Source organism: Antechinus flavipes, chromosome 2 (assembly GCF_016432865.1).
Source record: "Antechinus flavipes isolate AdamAnt ecotype Samford, QLD, Australia chromosome 2, AdamAnt_v2, whole genome shotgun sequence".
NCBI classification, from domain to species: domain Eukaryota; kingdom Metazoa; phylum Chordata; class Mammalia; order Dasyuromorphia; family Dasyuridae; genus Antechinus; species Antechinus flavipes.
Genome location: NC_067399.1, coordinates 564,150,613 through 564,169,548, shown reverse-complemented (window position 1 = coordinate 564,169,548; position 18,936 = coordinate 564,150,613). Strand labels below are relative to the sequence as shown.

Here is an 18,936-nt window from a genome sequence, read left to right as displayed (position 1 = left end):
CAGATTTCAGGGTGTGATCTGTGAACTTGAAAGGAAAACAAAATTACATCTTTATTTCATCAACTTCTAACTAAAATTTAGAATTTTCTTCAAATATTTAAATATATTCTGAAAAGGGACTGAATCAGGAATCTGGAGAACAGAGCTAAATTCCTAGCTCTGCCATTTAATTATGTGAGCCAGAAAATCATTTCATTTATTCACCCTTTTCTGGGACTTGATATCTGTTGAATGATGGAGCTGGAGAATTTTTAAAAGGCCCTTCCTAAGCTCTGAAATATGACTCTAGGTACCTGTACACAAATGTCATATAAACACTGAAAAGGAGAAAATTAGCAGATTAGAATAAGAAACCAGTGTCATATAGGCAAGAAAAATAATGCTGTTTTGTACTTCAGTAGACTTTCCAGCAGATATTCAGGACCCTGTGGAGTCACAAGACTTAAGATTTTCTTTCTCCCTAAAAATGAATTTTGAATAATGCTGTTAAGAAAACAAAGGGGGCTAGGAAAGTATTAAAAATGGCTTGACTTAAAGACTTTTGCAATTATGATTCTACTTCATATGTAAATACTTAATATTTTATTCAAAAATCAAAACAGATCTGTTCTTGATTCAGGAGCTCTCTCTAATAATGCCAAAGGCAAGTGATTTACCTTTGTTCCTTCTTTGGACCTCTTGTGCTCGGAAGTCGAGTACATATGTTTGCCACAGGAGTTTGCTGGAAGCCTTTTATTTAACCTGATATTAACCAGTGGAGCTCTGGCTATCTGTCAGTTCTTATTCTTGAAATGTGACAAAACCCTATCTTTTCTAAAATAAAAAACTTAGGTCTTATAAAAAGATTGGCTAAAGGTTTTTAAAAATTAAATCTCTTAAGTGTCTGTGAAATGTGAGCATGACTATAGTACTTTGGGATCCTGCAACCAAGATAAGCAGTTCTGGCTTCAGAGATCTGGAGACAAATCTCCTTTGTAAGCTCAGTGTGTTCAGTGGCCAGAGTGCTTTCTTTTCTTTTTCTCCATTCCATAGATGATCCAAATTTTGCTGAATGGAGGCACACTCTATCCTGGCTTGGGAGAAAAGTCATCAGATCAGATCAGATCTTGATTTGCTGTCTTTCATCCATCTCCTAGCATAGGAGTTCTTAATCTAGATCTGTGAACTTAAAAAAATATATATATCACTGATTTCCTTTGTAACAATACTAAGTATTTCATTTCATTTTATGCATTAAAATATTATTCCAAGAAGGAGGGCATAAATTTCACTCTACAGGATGGGGAGTCCAATGACACAAAATAGTTTAAGAATCTCTGTCCCTGGGGTTTTATGGGGACTTGACGAGCCTTAGGAAATCCTAGGGTTCTGAAATGCAAGAGATCTCCTCTTTTCCCTTCACACATACACTTTCTCTCTTCTTCCCAATGAGAAAGAATAATTCACCAAGAAGCAGACTCAAAAGAAATTTTTTATTTATTTATTTTTGGGGTAGGAGAGGGGAAACTTTACAACAGTTTTTAAGCTGATAACTAGAAAGGAAGATAAATAAAAGCTTGTTACAAAGTCAGTGTGCTGTGGCAAAACCCCAGAAGACACACTAGGGGAAAAAGACTTTACAGTTTTTACTGCTTTACTTTACAATAATTACAAATTAACATACAGCAAGTGGGTTTTAACCCCCTCTTTTTTTTTTTTTAATAGAATCTAGCAAGGTAAATGCTTATACAAAGCATTACAAAAAATAAACTGAAAGCAGAGGTATGAGGTGTATTACAGCTACCCTCTTGAACATTCGGTGGCATATACTAGTGCACTCCATATCAGTTAAAAAAAAAACAAAAAACAAACCAAAAACCATAGGAAACTACAAAGCTAAACTTAAACCACAGACAAACTGAACTGGACATATCTCTCTGTCAGTGCTTTATAATGATCACTGCATGTTTTTTTTTTTTTTTTTTTTTTTTTTTTAAAACAGAGAATAGTGGTAGTTCCTACTACATAGCATCTTAGTTTGGTACCCCCATGTATTACCACATAGTGACTACTTATTTCAAAGAGAAGATTACAATTGGGCCCAAGAGCTGGGAATAAAAGAACTGAATCATCTGGGGCCTTAAGTTGATGTAGCTGCTGACCTCTCTGTAAAGAGTCATAAATGAAAGATGATGAAAAATGCATTTTATGAGATAGTTTACATCCCTTTTCTAGTATTCCCTTTTCTAAAAAAGGCTTCGGATTTTTCCACAGCTGGAAAAATTATCAGACAGTTCAGTTTGCTTGTCCTTAAATTTAGCTACATTTATGAGGAAAAGAAGGAATCACGGCCTGTTCTTATAGCAAGTGAAATTAAGATTAGCACTTGGAAAAGTGCTTTTGTGTTGTTTGTTTAATTTAAAGGTGACTAAATTTTTTAAAAAATTTATATACCTGGCCAGCAGGTGGCAAATTCCAGAGCTCTGGTTAACTAGGAATGTTATGCTACATTAAAAAAAAAACAAAAAAAACAAAAAACCTGAAACACCTTATCCTCTTTTCCACCCATGAACATGAATCAGAGCAAATGTGCAGCCTTTGAAATAAAATATACCATTTTTCAATGAGTTATCAAATTCTACAATAGCTTCCAAAATGGCCCTGCTAATTAAAGAAACTTCATAACTCCCCTCAGTTACTGTCACCCAACATCTTCCTTTATGCCAAAACAATCTATTCTGAACAATTGTTTGTTTCCAGATTTCAAGGACTCTTAAGATTCAGGCAGTCAGACTATACAGATTATAAATTGTTTCACACTAGGCACAGTATACAGAATTGTATCTAGCTGAAATCTCTTTTGGAAGGTGGTTTTTTGCTAAATAGGAATTCAGAAAGGTTACTGAAGTTCCCTAGAGAATATAATACAATTCTTATAGTCTCTCCTTCCTCTCACTATTTGGTCCCCTCCCTGTCATCTTTCCACAATGTACTCTGCATAATACTACGGCTAGGCCTTGTCTTGCAGTCTTCAACTTCTATGAAATGCAAGTGTTTAAGTGATTAAAGAAAGCTTTTTGGGGGCAGAAGTACCGCCTTCCCAACTACCCCTCCCATTATTAGCTTGTTTGAAACTCTAACACACATTAAGAATCCTTGGGAGGCAAGAGTAAGAGTTAGGCCATCATCCAAAAGAAGACAGATTACAAAGTATTTTTATAGGTAATAATACCTGGGCATAGAATGTGCTCCTAGATAATCAAAATTAACTCGTTTGATGGGGCACTGATTTAATTTTAGTAACAAACAAAAAAGACTAGATATTTATACCTCTCTTTAATACTATACTGAATTTTGGAAAAGGATCATGGATTGGGAGGGGGAAGAAGGACAGTTATCAAAGGGATAACTTGTCAGTGGTATTACCCCTAAACATGAAAGACAAAAGGTATTTAAGTTTACCTTTTCTTTCCTTTAGACTCAAATAGTGAATAGTTTTTTGAGATTGAGATTATCCCTATAAGCTCACTGAGGGGGAAAAGAGGGGTAAATGTGTTGGCAAAAGTGGAATTGTCTGCAGCATTTCTGACTTTGGCAGTTTCTAACCTTAATTTCAAAGAAACAAAAAGATTATAAATTTGATTGTCTCATAATCAAGCTACTGACAAGAGATTTTAAAGTGCATATGGCATTAAACTATGATAAAAAATTTCTGAGATGATAATTTAATGTTTAACTGAAGGTGAAATCTGATTCCATGAAACCTACTTGATTCTGGAAAACTGGGTACTATTATCTGTAAGAGGTCACTACTCCAAATACTTCGATAATCTGATAACCAATCCCCCCCTTTGGCATTTTCGTACTTTCCTATATATCATCCTAATACCAGGGGCAAGGAAAATTGTAGAACACCAAAACCAAGTCACCATGAAAACTAACCCTTTTGTCACAATATAGGAAGCAAGATAGGATCAGTCTAACTTCCTTCCATTTTTTCAGTAACCAGATCAGATCTCAAGGTGAATTTCACACCAAGTGAAAAAAAAAGTATTAGCAGTAAGTTGATTCCCTAAACTCAGAGTGAAACCACTAAGTTTCATTTCAAAGAGGCTGGGAGATGACCAAGGCACATAGAAGATGATGCTCTGCATAAGTGGACTTCCCTTAACACAGCAACTGGAATCATGTGTGAAGTTGAGTAGCTCTGAATAAAGTGCAGGGAGACTACCTACTTGTGTCCTGGTCCTAAACCTGTCTAACAAGAACCAAATCAGTGGTTTTATGTAAAAAAAAAAAAATCCCCATTTCCTAAAGTTAAAATAAACAAAATATTACAACTAGGTGGAGAGTTTCAAATCAAACTAGATCCAATTGTGCAGCAATGTACAATTATTTAAATGTGTTTCTGTTTAGAACAGTCCAAAGACAAATTTGATCAGTACTCATATTTTTTTAATTTTAACCCAGTTCTACCTAGAAGAGTATTGGGGGAGGGAGAAGAGGAGGAAAGACAGCTTACTATAAAACATTTTGATACAAAGGAGCTATAGAAATGTCAATTTCATTTTAATATTGCACATACTGTAGTTGTATTTACATTGGGGCTGAAGCCGCCCAGCTGAGAACTGAGTTCTTTCAACTCGTCTGTCCTTCTAAGACTATCTATCCTATTTATGGAAGATCAAGACACTGTGGGGCATGGGATGCTAGGTAAACTGCTGGACCCATTCAACTAGAATAAAAAAAAATTTTTTTTTAAAAGAGAAGTCCTGTAAGTGGATTGATAAGGTTTACTTTGTTTCCCTTTTTCTGGGGCTCAAAATCGCCCCTTAACAATTATTTTGCAACCTAAGGGGACATGGAGAATGAAGTACTTTGGTTTTTTGTATTTTTCGGAGGGGTGAATTTCTCATTGAAAAGATCACAGGACAGATCTGCTTTTATATCTCTGTGTCAGAAGAGTAAGAAAGTACAAGTCAAAGTGAATAGAGTTAAGAGGTGCCAAGTTTCTTGAATTCTTAACCCAAGAAACAAGATAGTCCCTTTTCTCTTCATCTAGAAATGGAGAAAGGAGAGAAGGGAAGGGAGAAAGGAAAGTGTATGAATCTTTCTTTTTCCTCTTCATTTTCATCTACAAAGTTACTTGGCCTTAAAGGCAGCCCCAGGTGAAAGATTTATTCATTTTAAGTAGCACACTGAGGAGTGAGAAGTGGTATCACCTCACTTTTTGCATTAGTGAGACAGATTTTTAACCATTGGGATATTATGCATATCCTTAAAAAATAAAATAAATAAACAAAACTAAACTAAAAAAAAAAAACTTTAAACCAGACCTCTTTCAAAAAAACAGAAAGATAAATATCTCCAATCTGCAAGGCCAGCTTGCAATTCATTAACAAGCACCAAATAATAATTTTGTTTTAAAAAAAAGAAAGAAAAAAAAAAGTACTTTCAAAGTCCCCATGCTCCTGAGGAGAAATGGGTGTCAAGGACCTCAATTTGAAGAACAGAATATTTTGCAGTCCTCCTCTACTGGGGGTGGGGGTGGGGAGAGGGGAGGAGAGGTGCCACATACTATATGTGGAGTCTAACAGGCTACGGCTGTGGTTGATTTAGAGGGTAAAAGAAAGAAAACAAAAACATAGCCAGTGAACTGTCCTCAACAGAACAGCTGGTGGGAAAGCTTCAAGCAAATACAAATCAAAACATAATGAAAAAATAAAGCAGCAGGTATGATTACTTGCTCCAAAGTAGTAAGGAGACAAGAGGGATTCAGTTGTTCTCTAGCTTTTTTCTTCCTTCTTTTTTGTTCTCAACAATTAAAAATCTGCTGAGATTTCCTGCAGAATCCCATGAAACACCGAGTTCAGAAACCGTTTTTTCCTTTTTTTTGTCAGCCTCTTTCTTATTTTTATTCACGAAATACCAATATATGGACCCACAAATGCCACTGCGTGTATCCTCATCCCTGAGCCCAGGGCCTTCTGCTAGCCAACGGATAGGCAAGGGGCTGGAAGATGAATACATACAGCTGGACCAAAGGACAGGTGATGCCCACAGTTAATGCTAATACACCTCATTAGAAAAGCCAGGCTTAGAGAGCAAGGGAGAGTGGCTGCTGAGTTTGAATGCTGACAAGACCTTCCTCATACTTTTTTGGAGCATGGCACTGTTGTCCAGCTCACTTATACTTATTAGGACAGGAAACATGAGTTGCTTCACATGGAAGGTTCTCAGGAATAGGTCCAGGAGATGTCAACCAGATTTGAATAATCAGTGACAAACAAACAAATGTCTTGCTGCTCAGAAAATTAAAGCTGACACAGGATGTGTTCCCTTGATAGGTAAGAATTCTATGTGCCATCTGTGCAGACAAATACTTTAAATATAAGTCAACTGATGAGTTTGTTTAAGCCTCTCTGGAATAAAGGATGGAGGTGAACATTATCCTTTTGGGATCCTAACAGTCAAAATCCAGGTGCTGCACAAAACACCCAATTACAAATAGAAGGCCTTTTCCTGCTCTCTTTTCAAACCATCATTAGACCTCCCTCCTAAAATAAATACACGCAGAACAGGAAGGAATCGTGCAGGGAGAAAGGGCAACCAAAGGGTGAGATATTTAATATCTATATGCTACCTGGTAATTATCAGGTATCTTCCTTTTGGGTTGAGCTAAGCAAACCCAACTGTCTCTACAGGCTATGCACATCTCACAGATATATGCACATACACACAAAATCCATACATGTGTACATACATGCTTGTCATACTGCAAGGATTGGATAGCGCACTTTGTTTTTTGCTGTCTTCCCCAAATAAAAAACATTTTCGAGGCAAGTATGCTTTCATACCTTTAACATCCAAGGAAGGGTTTTGTGACCTGGTAAACCCTCCTGCACTCCAAGATGCTGATGCTGGCTGGTTACATCCTGTGCCAAGTATCCCTACCCCCTCCACCCTCAAGTTCTTGGTATTCACTTGTCATGGCCAAAGCAGACTGGGTTCTTCCCTGCCCCAATACCATCAAATCCAGGATCCAGGAGAGCACTGCAATGTGTTTCTTAACAACAAAGATAAGGAAAGTTCTCATCATGTAAAGCCACATGCTAGCAGTGAAAGAAGGCAAAGCTGGTGATGATGATGTGTCAGATTCGAATAATTTCTATCTTGGTAGAACAAAAAATCCAACCATCAGCAGAAGATCTCTTCACCCTCTGCCTGTGTCTCAGGAGAATGACCATCTAGAAAAAGGATACCCAGAAAAGGAAAATCAATTGAAAGGAAAGGAGAAAAAAAGCACCCTGAAATTGTCTCTATTCCACTACACTAAAATTTCTTATTAGTATCAGTATCTAAATATAAAGTTAATTTTGTGTTATTTAAAAAATGAAAAGTATACACACAGTTCTTCTACCCCATTCCTTCCCAAGTTACCTGGGCATTTATTCCCCTTCTTGCCTTACTCCATCAAAGAAGAGGAGAATTCTTTTAGGACCTCTGAAGCAGAATTGTCTCTCTTCTTTTGATATCCCCCGCAATGTTTACTATATAGACACCATACATTTTGGAAATTTATTATATATAATATGCAGTCTGCTAAACTGTTTATCTCTTTGCACGGATACAAAGTCTTCTCTCTCCAACTAGACTCTAAGGCTCTCTACTTCTGCATCTTCTACAGTGTATAGGCTCACTTTGGGATACCACACTAGTTGCTAAGAAACACTTGTAGAATTTAACACCTAATTTAGCTCTCCACTGACTTCTGAGTTTAGGAGATCAGTTTATGGACTGGGAGGTGAGTACATTAGAAAGCAAACTCTGCCCCTCTCCCCTACCCCCTGCTGTTTTCCTCTAATTTAACCAGTCCAAAAGAAGTCAAGGAAAGCACAGACTTTTACTAGCAAAAAGACTTGGAGTTTTGGTTCTTTTTTGTCTTACCACCCGGCTGAGAACGGCCTCCCTTACTCTTCTTCTTCTTCTCCTTCTTTTCCTTTGGCTTTGCTAGACCAAAGAGGCGTGTGGAGGCAGAGGTGGAGACCGGGATCTGGCTCTGCCCCTCTGACACTTTACTTGCTTGGCCGGTGGAACTGAGTAAGTGGAACGGACCTTTATCTTTGTGAGTCCGCGAGATGCTATTCCTTTTGGGGGATATTGAAAGTTCTGAGTCCAAAGACCCTGATTGTGATATGGAAGGTGCTGGTAGCTGGGGAGGTTCCTCGGGATTGGGGAAAAAGGCTGGGATCCGCATCAATTTACTGTGTTGATGTGAGACCTGCAAGAGACAAAAGATTTTTAAACTAATATTCTGTCTAAGATAATCACAGTACAGGGATTTCAAGAAAAACAAAGTCTTGCAATTAAGTTGACCTAAAAACAGTTTATTGGTAGTATACTGCTGTACTGAAATCATGTATATGTAAAGAAGTTTCCTTACATAATAAGAAAACTCCACCTACCAATGAAGCAGCTGGTGGCATTAGTGGATAGAATACCAGGCCTTGAATTCCAATTTGACCTCATCACTTAATTGCTGTTTGCCTCGCTTTCTCATCTGTAAAATGGATTCAATATAGCCCCTAACTCCTGTGGTGTTCATGAGGACCAATGGTCTAGGTCATAATGGTAAGAGCTATATGATGTCAGTAATTATTTTTATTCATAGTTTTGCAACTTAAAGACTTAAGCGTTTGGTGGAGGTTATGTGATTTGTCCAAGAACATAAAGATGATATGTTTCAGAGTTAGCACTAGGACCCAAGGCTTCCTGACTATCCAAGATAGTTTTCTGTCAACACTTTCTCATATAAAAAGGTTAAAGTAATCCATACATCCCCATATGCATTACTAATTCCAGGCAAACAGCTTGGCGACTTAGTGATTCTAGATGGACCCCAAATTTAAGCGTGAATAGACAGAAATCAGAAAAGGGAACTGGATGTCCCAAGCTATGATGAAGAGACCACAACTGCTTCTGATTTCTCCCATTACAAAGTGAGATAAACCTAACCCCAGGAGTTATTAACAGACCCTCTTTGGAGCTGAGGGCCACTCATCAGTGAATTTAGCTGTCTTAAAATGTATGTCTCTCCCTCCTCTTTTGGGTGAAGGAGCTGATCTGAGTTGCCTGTATCACCAACTATCAAGTGCTTGTGAGCCATGATATATACTTTAAAAAAAAAATCACAAAAGAAAGCTAACATAGGCCACTTTTATCTACTCTCATCTGCTCCATCATTCTTGGTGAAAAGGTTAGAAGCAGTGCATTGTTGTAATTATTTTTAACAATGATGTACATTTTATGGCTAGCTGAACAAATAGTTTGGCTCACTTGTTTAGGCAAAGCATTAACTTATGCCCAGACAAGTTAAACAATTTAATTTTATGGTGAAAGGGGTAGGGTTGTCAATCTGAAAAAATGATTTACAGACAAGGTTCTAGATCAGGGATCCTCAAACTACGGCCCATGTGCCAGATGCGGCAGCTGAGGATGATTATCCCCCCTACCCAGGGCTATGAAGTTTCTTTATTTAAAGGCCCACAAAACAAAGTTTTTGTTTTTACTATAGTCTGGCCCTCCAACAGTCTGAGGGACAGTGAACTGGCCCCCTATATAAAAAGTTTGAGCCACCCTGCTCTAGATGAATAAAGAGAACAGGAAGGATCATAGTCTGAGTAGTGGAATCAGTCAAAAGTACCCAGATTATGGCCCAGAATTTAATCTCATGCCTATAGTTTTCTCAGTAAAAGGGATAACTCCAGATTTTAGAGGAATTTATTTTAACTTATGGTGGTAAAAACATGCCAATATATAAAACACAATTTGTAATTCTCGGTTGCTACTATGATTTTCTTTGATATAATGCTAATGATGGTATTGGGTTAAGGTAGAATTGCAAAACAGCAAAGGAAGCAATGTGGAAGTGTTTCCTGATCCACAAATCACTGAACTTAGCTATAATAGCTTTTTTTTTCCTTTTTTAAGGAGCCATTTAACTGGTTTGCCTTTTCTAAAGTATTTGGAGGCCAGAATCACTAAACAAAATAGCCACAGGAACTGCCTTTAATAAACTGCAAATGAATGTGCTCTCCTCAATCCCTACGTGGATTACAGGGAGAAGGTTCTATGACAATTTAGGGACAATTTCAGAAGAACAAACCTTTTGTGGGGACCAACATTTCTAAATAATTAGAGAAGTTTTCCTACCAATACAACAGACTGAAAAGAGGATCGAACTGATTGCTTAATGGTCAACTAGTGGCAAAACAAAGATGAGAATCTGGGAAATGTGCTTTTTTTTTTTTCCCCCTACTATACCTTCCTAAAATATAATATGCATATTCTTGCCTACTTCTGCTGAAGCCTTTCCTTTCTGAAATAAAACTTAACCTTATTTCTCATTCACCCAGTCACTTTAACAATTTTCTAATATTCACATCATACAACTATAATTTATGTGTTTTTGTGTATTTTCTCCAATTGTTTTCTTTTTCCCATAAGGTAATATGCTATAAAAAGGATAGGAAGCTTGTCTTCCTTCCACAATGAGATTGATCTAGCAATTGATCTAGAAATAGTGTTTGATCTCATTTTTAAAATTACTTGCTATACTTAAATGAAAGTTTTATTGATGGCTTTTGTTTTTTATGGTCACTTTCCAATAAATTGCCTCCTCCAACTTTCCTCTTGTAATCAAGAAAAAACAGTTAAGCAAAACCAACTAAGAGAGTGACCACACAACAACTTATACAGCACTCCCCATCCATACTTCCTCTCTCCAGTGAGAAAAGAAGAGGTTGGAAATATATTTGCTATAACCTCAGTTCTGGCAAAAGTGTTGCTCCTACTTAACACAGAGATGATGGCTGATAAGCAGGCATAAAGCAAAATAGAAGGAAGTATTTTATTCAGGAAGTAAAACTTATCTGATTCCCAATCATTTCTAATAACAACAACAAAAAAGGTCTACGATTGTTATGATTTTTCAAGAAAAAGGAAAAGAAAACTCTTCATTTTCATTGATCATGTCTTTCTGTGCATTGCACATGCTTTTTAAAATCAAGACTCTAGATTTTATGTAGCACCTAGGCAGGAAGAGAATAGTAAATGAATATTTCTGGTGCTTTGCTTTTGGGACTCCTAAGAGGATCCAGATTACCTGATTAGCATCATGCTCTGCCTGTCTTTGGGTTAACCTCTCCATCTCCCTTTTCACTTGCTCTTGTTCCTTCTCAAGCTGTTTCTGGGCAGCTCGGAGACGCTCTAGGTCAGACTGATACACTGCTTTCCTCTGCTGAAGCTCTTCTCGATCCTTGTCCAGGTCTTGCTGCCCCCTGTGTACTTTCTCCTCCCATTGGACTAGTCGTGTTTCCCGTTCCAATAGTTCTTTCTCTCGGGCCTCCCATTCTTTCTCTCGTCTGCGTTTCTCCTCCAGGTGCTGGGCCTGCTGCTTCTGTAGATTGGCCAGATCCTGTCGCTGCTTTTCTAGGCTTCTCTGCTTTTCTTGCTCAATCAGAGAGTTGGGTCTAGAGGAGCTCCGGGTTATTGCCCTCTCACTGAGCATCAACTTTTGGTCCTCAATGTAGCTATCCTGCTGTAACACTACACCCTGGAAGGGAAAGGGAGAAAAACAAAATTATCCTGATGTGATGTATCATATTGTGATTTATTTGGTATCTACCCATTCATTACATCCATTCCTTTTAGTGGCTGCCTGTTAAAGACTATATATTGTAAATCCCCAAATTGGTATTAAGTTGGACTATAGAATTTGTAATGGCATCATCTTTGGCAATAATCACATAAGTATATGTAAGCCTTGTTGGGACAACAAATTCATAGGGAACACTAAAGCATGCTAAGGAACAGACTTGTATGAAATTCGTCTGTTATCTTATCAAATTTGTAATGAACTGATTTCAGGTCACAGGCATTAATTGTAGGTAGGAGTTAGTAGTAACAGAAGACCAGAATCTTTCGTTACCCTAGATTTTTTTCTCTCTATGTGCATATTCTTAGAGGAGTATTTAATCATGTCTATTTTAGAAGAACATCCCACCTCTGGAAAGTTAAAAGTTTAAAACTAGATATAAGGCATCCATAATATAGCATATATTAATTTTAAAATAATTTCAATCAATCACCAAGCTGAAATTAATATTTAATTTCCATCATTAAATGTAGGTTTCTATCACATTAGACTTTTGGGAGTGTCATCCCAGAGAATCTAAAGCCTCCCCACAATGACGCAATTAATTTTCATCACAGTTGATTTACCTTCTTCTGCTCCTTTTTGTCACTTAAAGCTGATGATGTTCAGTCCTCAATGCCATTTTCCAGATAATTAACACTACATTACCTTTCTCAAAGCTGCTAAACCAAATTAAGTAGCAAACAAGCAATAAACCCACTTCTAAATTAAGACTGCAAAGCAACTAAATAATGGATGGAATAAACTTTAAGGTTCCTACCTGTAGAGTACTCAGCAGTTCATGTAGATGAACAATACTCTGGATAACTTGCTGTAGGGAAGACAAACAAACAAAAAACAGAAACACTGACTTTAGGAGTTTCTTGGATTTCAGAGCTCAGCAAAATAGTGTGGTTAATGAGAAAACCATGTCTTAAAAATATCATATAGTGCGCCTCTATATTTTGTGAAGTCTCCTCAGATCTCAAACATGACTCCTAATACAGACTTTCCATCTTTTATCTGACTTTACAATGGTTACCTACAGGTGACTAATTTCTCCTCGTTCTTCATCCTATTTTATAATAGTTCTGCTGTTATGTATACTTCCAAAAATGTGAATTTGTTCCAACAAGATCAATATATTAGGATACATTTTTGAGTATAACATGATTCTGAGGTTGCTTCTGTTCAATTTCTTCCTTGAGAAACATCACAATAAGTCACAAGATGTATCTGTTCTGACATTACCTACAAAAGCACATTTTAGGTCCTCTTGCAGGTAAAGAGCTATATTTATGGTACATCATCTTGTGCAGTTAAAGGCTAAATAGAGATGGGCAGATCAATATTCTCTTACTCTTTCCATGGTGCCAAGGAATTGTCCAACTTGCTTGGCCACTATTTATTGTAGTATTTCTGTATTATTTTTACAAATTTTTTTTATTATCTTTACATTTTATTTTATCATTTTGTATTATTTTTACAAATCTTTTAACATGTATAAAACTATGCTGTTTCTATTAGATGCTTATATATATATATACACATATCCTCATATATATTTAAAGTATGGCAATATGGCACTTAGGTTTTTGAGAGCTGTTTCCTTAATTTCCTGGTTATAGAAACGTCCTGGTTATAGAAAAACTGTACATAGCTTACTCTTTAACTGCCCAATAATTTCTTGTATTTCTGTGTCTTATTTCAATTATATCAAATGAGTGTATAAGATAAAAAGTTGATGAGAAGTTCCCATTCCAATCATTAGTCCTCTCAGGTTGGTAATTATAGGTGACTTATATATTCCAAAGTTTATTCTATTTTGAAATAAAACATTTATGAGATTACTCCTTCAGGCCACTGCAGTTTTTATATCTTTGTGGACTTAACTGCAATCACCTAAAATATTCTTCACTGGGGAACAACCCAGTTCTTTAAATATAGTTCACAAAATGGAAAATTAATTTTAAGGATTCTAGTATGACATTTGATGAGAACTTGAAACACACTAAAATACTCTACAAAAGAAAGCACAGTCATGTGATATAATAGGAAGAACACTGGATTTGTAGGGAGTAGGATCTGAATTTGAATCCCAGCTCTGCCACTTTTTATGTTGTGACTTTGGACAACATAACATCTGACACCTCCCTAAGTTTTAGCTTGTTCATCTGTACACATGAAAGGGTTGACTTGAGTATTCTCCAAAGTTCTCCTCAGTGCCTCTTCCCTGGACCCCAACTCTAAATCTTAATAAAATATATCCTAATAATATGCTTCTTCCCTTGAAGAGTCAAATATTTACATGGAAAAATCAAGTTTGTAGAGTAACAACACCTATAAAGACTCCCACTGTCTTAAAGGATTCAAGAGAACTTGGATTTTAAGAGATTTTGATTAATCATGATGAAAAGGAATATATTAATTTTCCAAATAATAATCCTAATCTGAGAGAAAGTAGGGCTGCTTCATCTTTTAAAATATATGATTAATGATAAAAGGAGCCCTAAAATAACTCTTCTTTACTTCTCCCTCCTCTTATACACAACAAACCTTAAACTTGGGACTTATTGTAACATAAAAAGTTTAATTTAATTCAAACACTCATATTTTCATTTCAAATAGCAAGTTTGTGATCTAGTCTTTGGTCTAACCATTAAATAAACTTCATATAACTGTCACTTAAAAAGATCTTATAACAAACGTGTTGTTGTCCTTTGTTGTGACATATCTATCTGAGAACCTAGTTATGGAGTGTCTGACTGTAGCTGATCAGATCAATACGAGCTCAGAATGCTCTGCCACAATTCAGACAGTCCATATGAACATTTGGGATGAATTCTCTAGTTTTGCGCATCTCACATTTCCTTTGATCTAATTCAATTCTGCTTTGCCCAGAGAACACAGATCGATCCTTCTCTGGTAGTGTTTTCCAGATCATATAATCAATTCTAAAGATTGAAAGAGAGATCTTGAGAGTGTCCTTTTATCACTTTTTCTGACCACTTTGTGAGTGCTTACCTTGTATGAGTTCTCTATAAACTAATTTTTTGGCATTTGAATAATAATTTGCCTAGACCAACAGAGCCTAACCTATACAAAGTAAATGGCCTTTCTAGAACAGAGCTACTGTTTTTCACCTTACTAGATGTCAATAGGATATTGCTGGGGCTAGGCTGAAGATAGGGAAGGAGTTGGCACAAAAATGGTAAAATAAAATTAATTTACAGAATGAATATTTACATGCTACAAATATAGCCAGGAATGTGTATTTATACATGGCAAATAAACAAATGAAAAAAAAAATAATGCAGAATATTCTTACCTCACTATTCCTTTTCAACACAAATACCACATTAGCATTTCCACCCTGTAAAAATATAAGAAAAGAGAACAAAATGTATTTTTTCAATGAAGTGCTAGATTTAAAAAATCACAATTCAACATATTTTATGGCTAATCAAATGACAGCTTTCTATTTTCCTTTTGGCAGTGAGAACTACTATTGTCTCTATGTGGAAAATGTTTTTTAGTCAGAAGAGAATCTTGTTATCACACTGAGGTTGAATTGAAACTGATCTGCAATGTTGAGAAGTGACAGCTGCTTCAGAAGATTTTAAATGTGTTTCTTCCTGACACACAGGTTCTTAGGAAAAACACAGGGGCTGGTATGTATGCATGACTATCATTTATGCTGAACCAGAAAAATGAGATGAGCAGTCAAATTCTTTAAAAGTTGGGAATAGTGAGAATGTTTATATTCTAAATATTTTATTTTTCAAAAAGGAGGACTATTATTATGGTAAAAAGAAATAATCACAGGCTCCAAAAACCATAATTTTAAAATTCAAGGAAGAAATATAGTTTCATTTACATGGGAATACCTTTTTCAGGCCACTGTCTGATTCTGTCCTCCGAAGATCTTGGCCATCATCTCCATCTTCCTTCTCACCACCCCCTTATAATAAATAAAGTGAAATTACTGACAAGGAAATGGAACTTGCCAATCAACAATAGGATGTAGAACATTTCATAATAGAATTTTATCAATAACATATAAGGGAAATTATTTAATGGAAGTTGGTTAATTTTAACATTATTCTTCTTAAAGCAAATAAATTGGAAGGAGGAATGAAATTGAGGAATATATGAAGACATTAGCTCCTTCCCTCTAGCCTCTGCATGGCAGGAGACCTTCAAGAAAATCCCTTTTATCTTGAGCCAATAAGATCCTGACAAGAGGTACTAACTATGGTTAAGAATGGAGAGAGGGCAAGAGAAAGAAAAGTGGGGTTATTTTTATTTTGTCAAACCTAGGTATTTTTCTAGATATAAATATAATCCCCAAATATTCACGGTTTTCTCACCAGCTGGGATCTGAGCCTTAGTCTCCCTTCCTGCTACTCTTTAATTTAATACTTTAAAATGAATCATCTTTTTCACAATTAAGTGTGCCCTTTTATTTAGAAATTACGGGAAACTACAATTTCCCCTAAGGGGTCAAATTATGTTGGCTTGAGGATATTTTGCAATCACAATGATATAAAGTACTAATGTAAAATACTTCCCCTTTGATAGGTTTATGGTTTGAATCAAATCAATGTTGTCTCTCTCTCTCTTCACACACACACACACACACACACACGTACACACATATATATGTGGGGTGTATGCATATGTGTATTTGTTCATGGGAAGAAAAAAGTTGGGAGCCCAACAATATCTAGGAGTTGGCAAAGTACTTTCATCATCCATTTTTGCAGAATGTCTAATCAATGGCTGTCATTATTTTCTCTGGGTAAATCTTTCTCCCAAAGCCACAGATGATAGGGATGGGGTAAATATATTGGTTGGAAAGCATGTATCTATTTGAGGTCAAGACAGTAACGTGATTGGTAGAAGTTAAAGAGAGAAAAAGGCAGGAGAACTCAGAGAGAGAAGGGGAGGAGGAGTCAGGACAAAATAAGGGAACAGGATTCATATACTAATCTCTGTCATCTAATCTGCCTAAAATTCAGAGGCCAGAGATATTAATTCACAATAAGATAAAAAAAAATGACGGGAACACACAACACAGAAACGAAAACCCACTTAAATCCAAAAGGCACGTATGGGGATAAGCGCATATGCACAGACATACAGATGTACCCTGTGGCTCTCTCCAGAATACATATGTGTACACACACACACACACACACACACACACACATATGTACAGGCAGTCCCCAACTTATGACCAAGTGGTGTTCCAAAAATCTCATTTGTAATTCAGCTGTTTAGGACTCAGAACACATTTTCCCCCCACAGAAACAATGTTGATGATTGTAGTCAGATTCCCAGGGTAGCCCCCCAAATCCTATATAACCCATAAGGTAGCTAAACTATAGTGCTAATATAGTACTAGCCTGAATTCTGGGTCCTGAGAGCAGGGGGCCATGACAGTGCGTTAGGAGAAGTGTTTCCTCCCCCTTTCTTGGGTGTAGGACTGGCCCTAGGCAAAATTTTGAAATAGGCAGAGTTTGTTTTTGGCACCCTCCATCTCCCTTTCTATATCCCTCTCTCAAATGTCCCTCTCTTCTCAGGCTCCCAGTGTTCAAATACTGCCTTAAGGCTCCCATTTTGGAACTTCCCATCTCCCCAGGCCTGCCTCACAAAGCATTCCATTGCTCAAAACTTCCTACCTTTCTTCTTCCCCAAACTCTAACTTCTACTCTTCAGTGTAACTTCATAGGAGCTGAAAAGATAACAGCTGGTTCTTATGTTAATATGTGTATGAATGGCAAAAACTACCACCATGACCCACCCTTCTTGGAAATCTGTTCATCTAATAAATATCTTTAATTGGCAGAATTTCTACTTCTTTTAATAAAGTAAAATGAAAGAATATACAAGATACTTTGAGGTAGAAGAGTCACCCATTCTACCTAGGGGACAGTACTAGATCAGTTTTTCACCTTTTTCTCATTCTGAGTTCTGAATAGTGTATAATCTTTACCATGCCTTTTGTTCCCATTTTGTTAATAATAGTGGATCCAGCCATGGGAAGAGAGCTATGGAGGCAGAACAGGGTCCATTCCAGCTGGTATGATATGTCAATTAATTGTGTACTAGATGGGGGACTGCCTGTATAGGAACACAAATTCAAACACACCTACCTTTTGAGGCATTCATCTGGTGGCTATCAAACCCGCCAAAGGTTTCTGCTCTCCTAGGTAAAGACACTGGGCCAACGATTCCTCCTTCTTGCTCCGTGGTACTGCTGATTGGCTGTCCAAGTGTGCCCCCGAGGCTGCCACTCACCAAGCCCTGGAGCATCTCCACTAAAAAAAATGAAAAAGAACACTATAAATTTTGTCACTGATAGAGAATAAAACCAAAGTAACAAATGGAGATGGGGCATAAAGAAAAGTCTAAGAGGGGTAAGCAGACTATTCTTCTATTCATACTCAAAGAAACTATCTGTCATGCCATGCCCTATCTTCTTGACTATGCACTGGCCATTCCCACACCTGAATGCACTCCCTTTATAATTCTGCTTTTTAGAAATCCTTGCTTCCTTCCAGACTCAGTTCAAAAGCTATTTGCAACATAACTCTAAACCAGGGGTCCACAGATAGGTTTTTTAGGGAGATTCCTGGGGTGTATAAACTTGGATGAGAAAGAAAAACATCTTCATTTTTAATGATGTCTATCTGAAACTTAGCATTTTCCTTCAATGATGAATTCAGGTAATAAACCATAGACAATTGGACTTTCCCAGAGTGACAAGGTGGTCCATGACACAAGGTTAAGAATCCTTGCTCTATCCAAAGCCTGCTAAGCACCCTCCCCACCAAAATCACATACATAATACCCATGTATATGTGTATATACGTGTAGGTGTGTGTATATATAAATGAATGAAATATCTGGCACAAGATGGGTACCTAACAAATACTTTGTGATGACCGTGCTAGCACCCAGGATACCTTAGAATCAGCCGGAGTCAGGATAAGCAAAAGTCCTTAGTCTTTATTCTTGGTTTTTAGGGGTAGCAGTGAAGGGGATGGAAGTAGGATTTCCACATCTGCCTTCTTCCTCATCCACCATAAAAAGTGACCCTGGCTAGTCTTACTCCACCCCCTAGTCCCTTCTATAATTCTCTGTATACACCAATCACTGAGGCAAGCACAGGATAATGGGAAGGGCCATTTTCCAAGCATATGCTAATAGAGGATTGTCCAATCGGTATTTAGCTCTAAGTGCTTGGACCAACTTCA

At 37.0% G+C, this 18,936-nt stretch overlaps 1 protein-coding gene across 1 annotated transcript in view; it reads right to left on the bottom strand.

Moving 5' to 3' along the window:
• Window positions 1-1,458: 1,458 nt before the first annotated feature.
• The window catches only part of AKAP13 (A-kinase anchoring protein 13), a 209,310-nt gene continuing 191,832 nt past the window's right edge, over window positions 1,459-18,936 (bottom strand). Inside the window, exons 27-33 of the mRNA XM_051981057.1 lie at window positions 17,833-17,997; window positions 15,562-15,635; window positions 15,003-15,047; window positions 12,456-12,506; window positions 11,144-11,593; window positions 7,927-8,260; window positions 1,459-7,226 (exon numbers count right to left, since the gene is read on the bottom strand). Coding sequence (XP_051837017.1) covers window positions 7,177-7,226; window positions 7,927-8,260; window positions 11,144-11,593; window positions 12,456-12,506; window positions 15,003-15,047; window positions 15,562-15,635; window positions 17,833-17,997 — 1,169 coding nt within the window. The 3' untranslated portion in view covers window positions 1,459-7,176. The remainder of the gene's footprint in view (window positions 7,227-7,926; window positions 8,261-11,143; window positions 11,594-12,455; window positions 12,507-15,002; window positions 15,048-15,561; window positions 15,636-17,832; window positions 17,998-18,936) is intronic.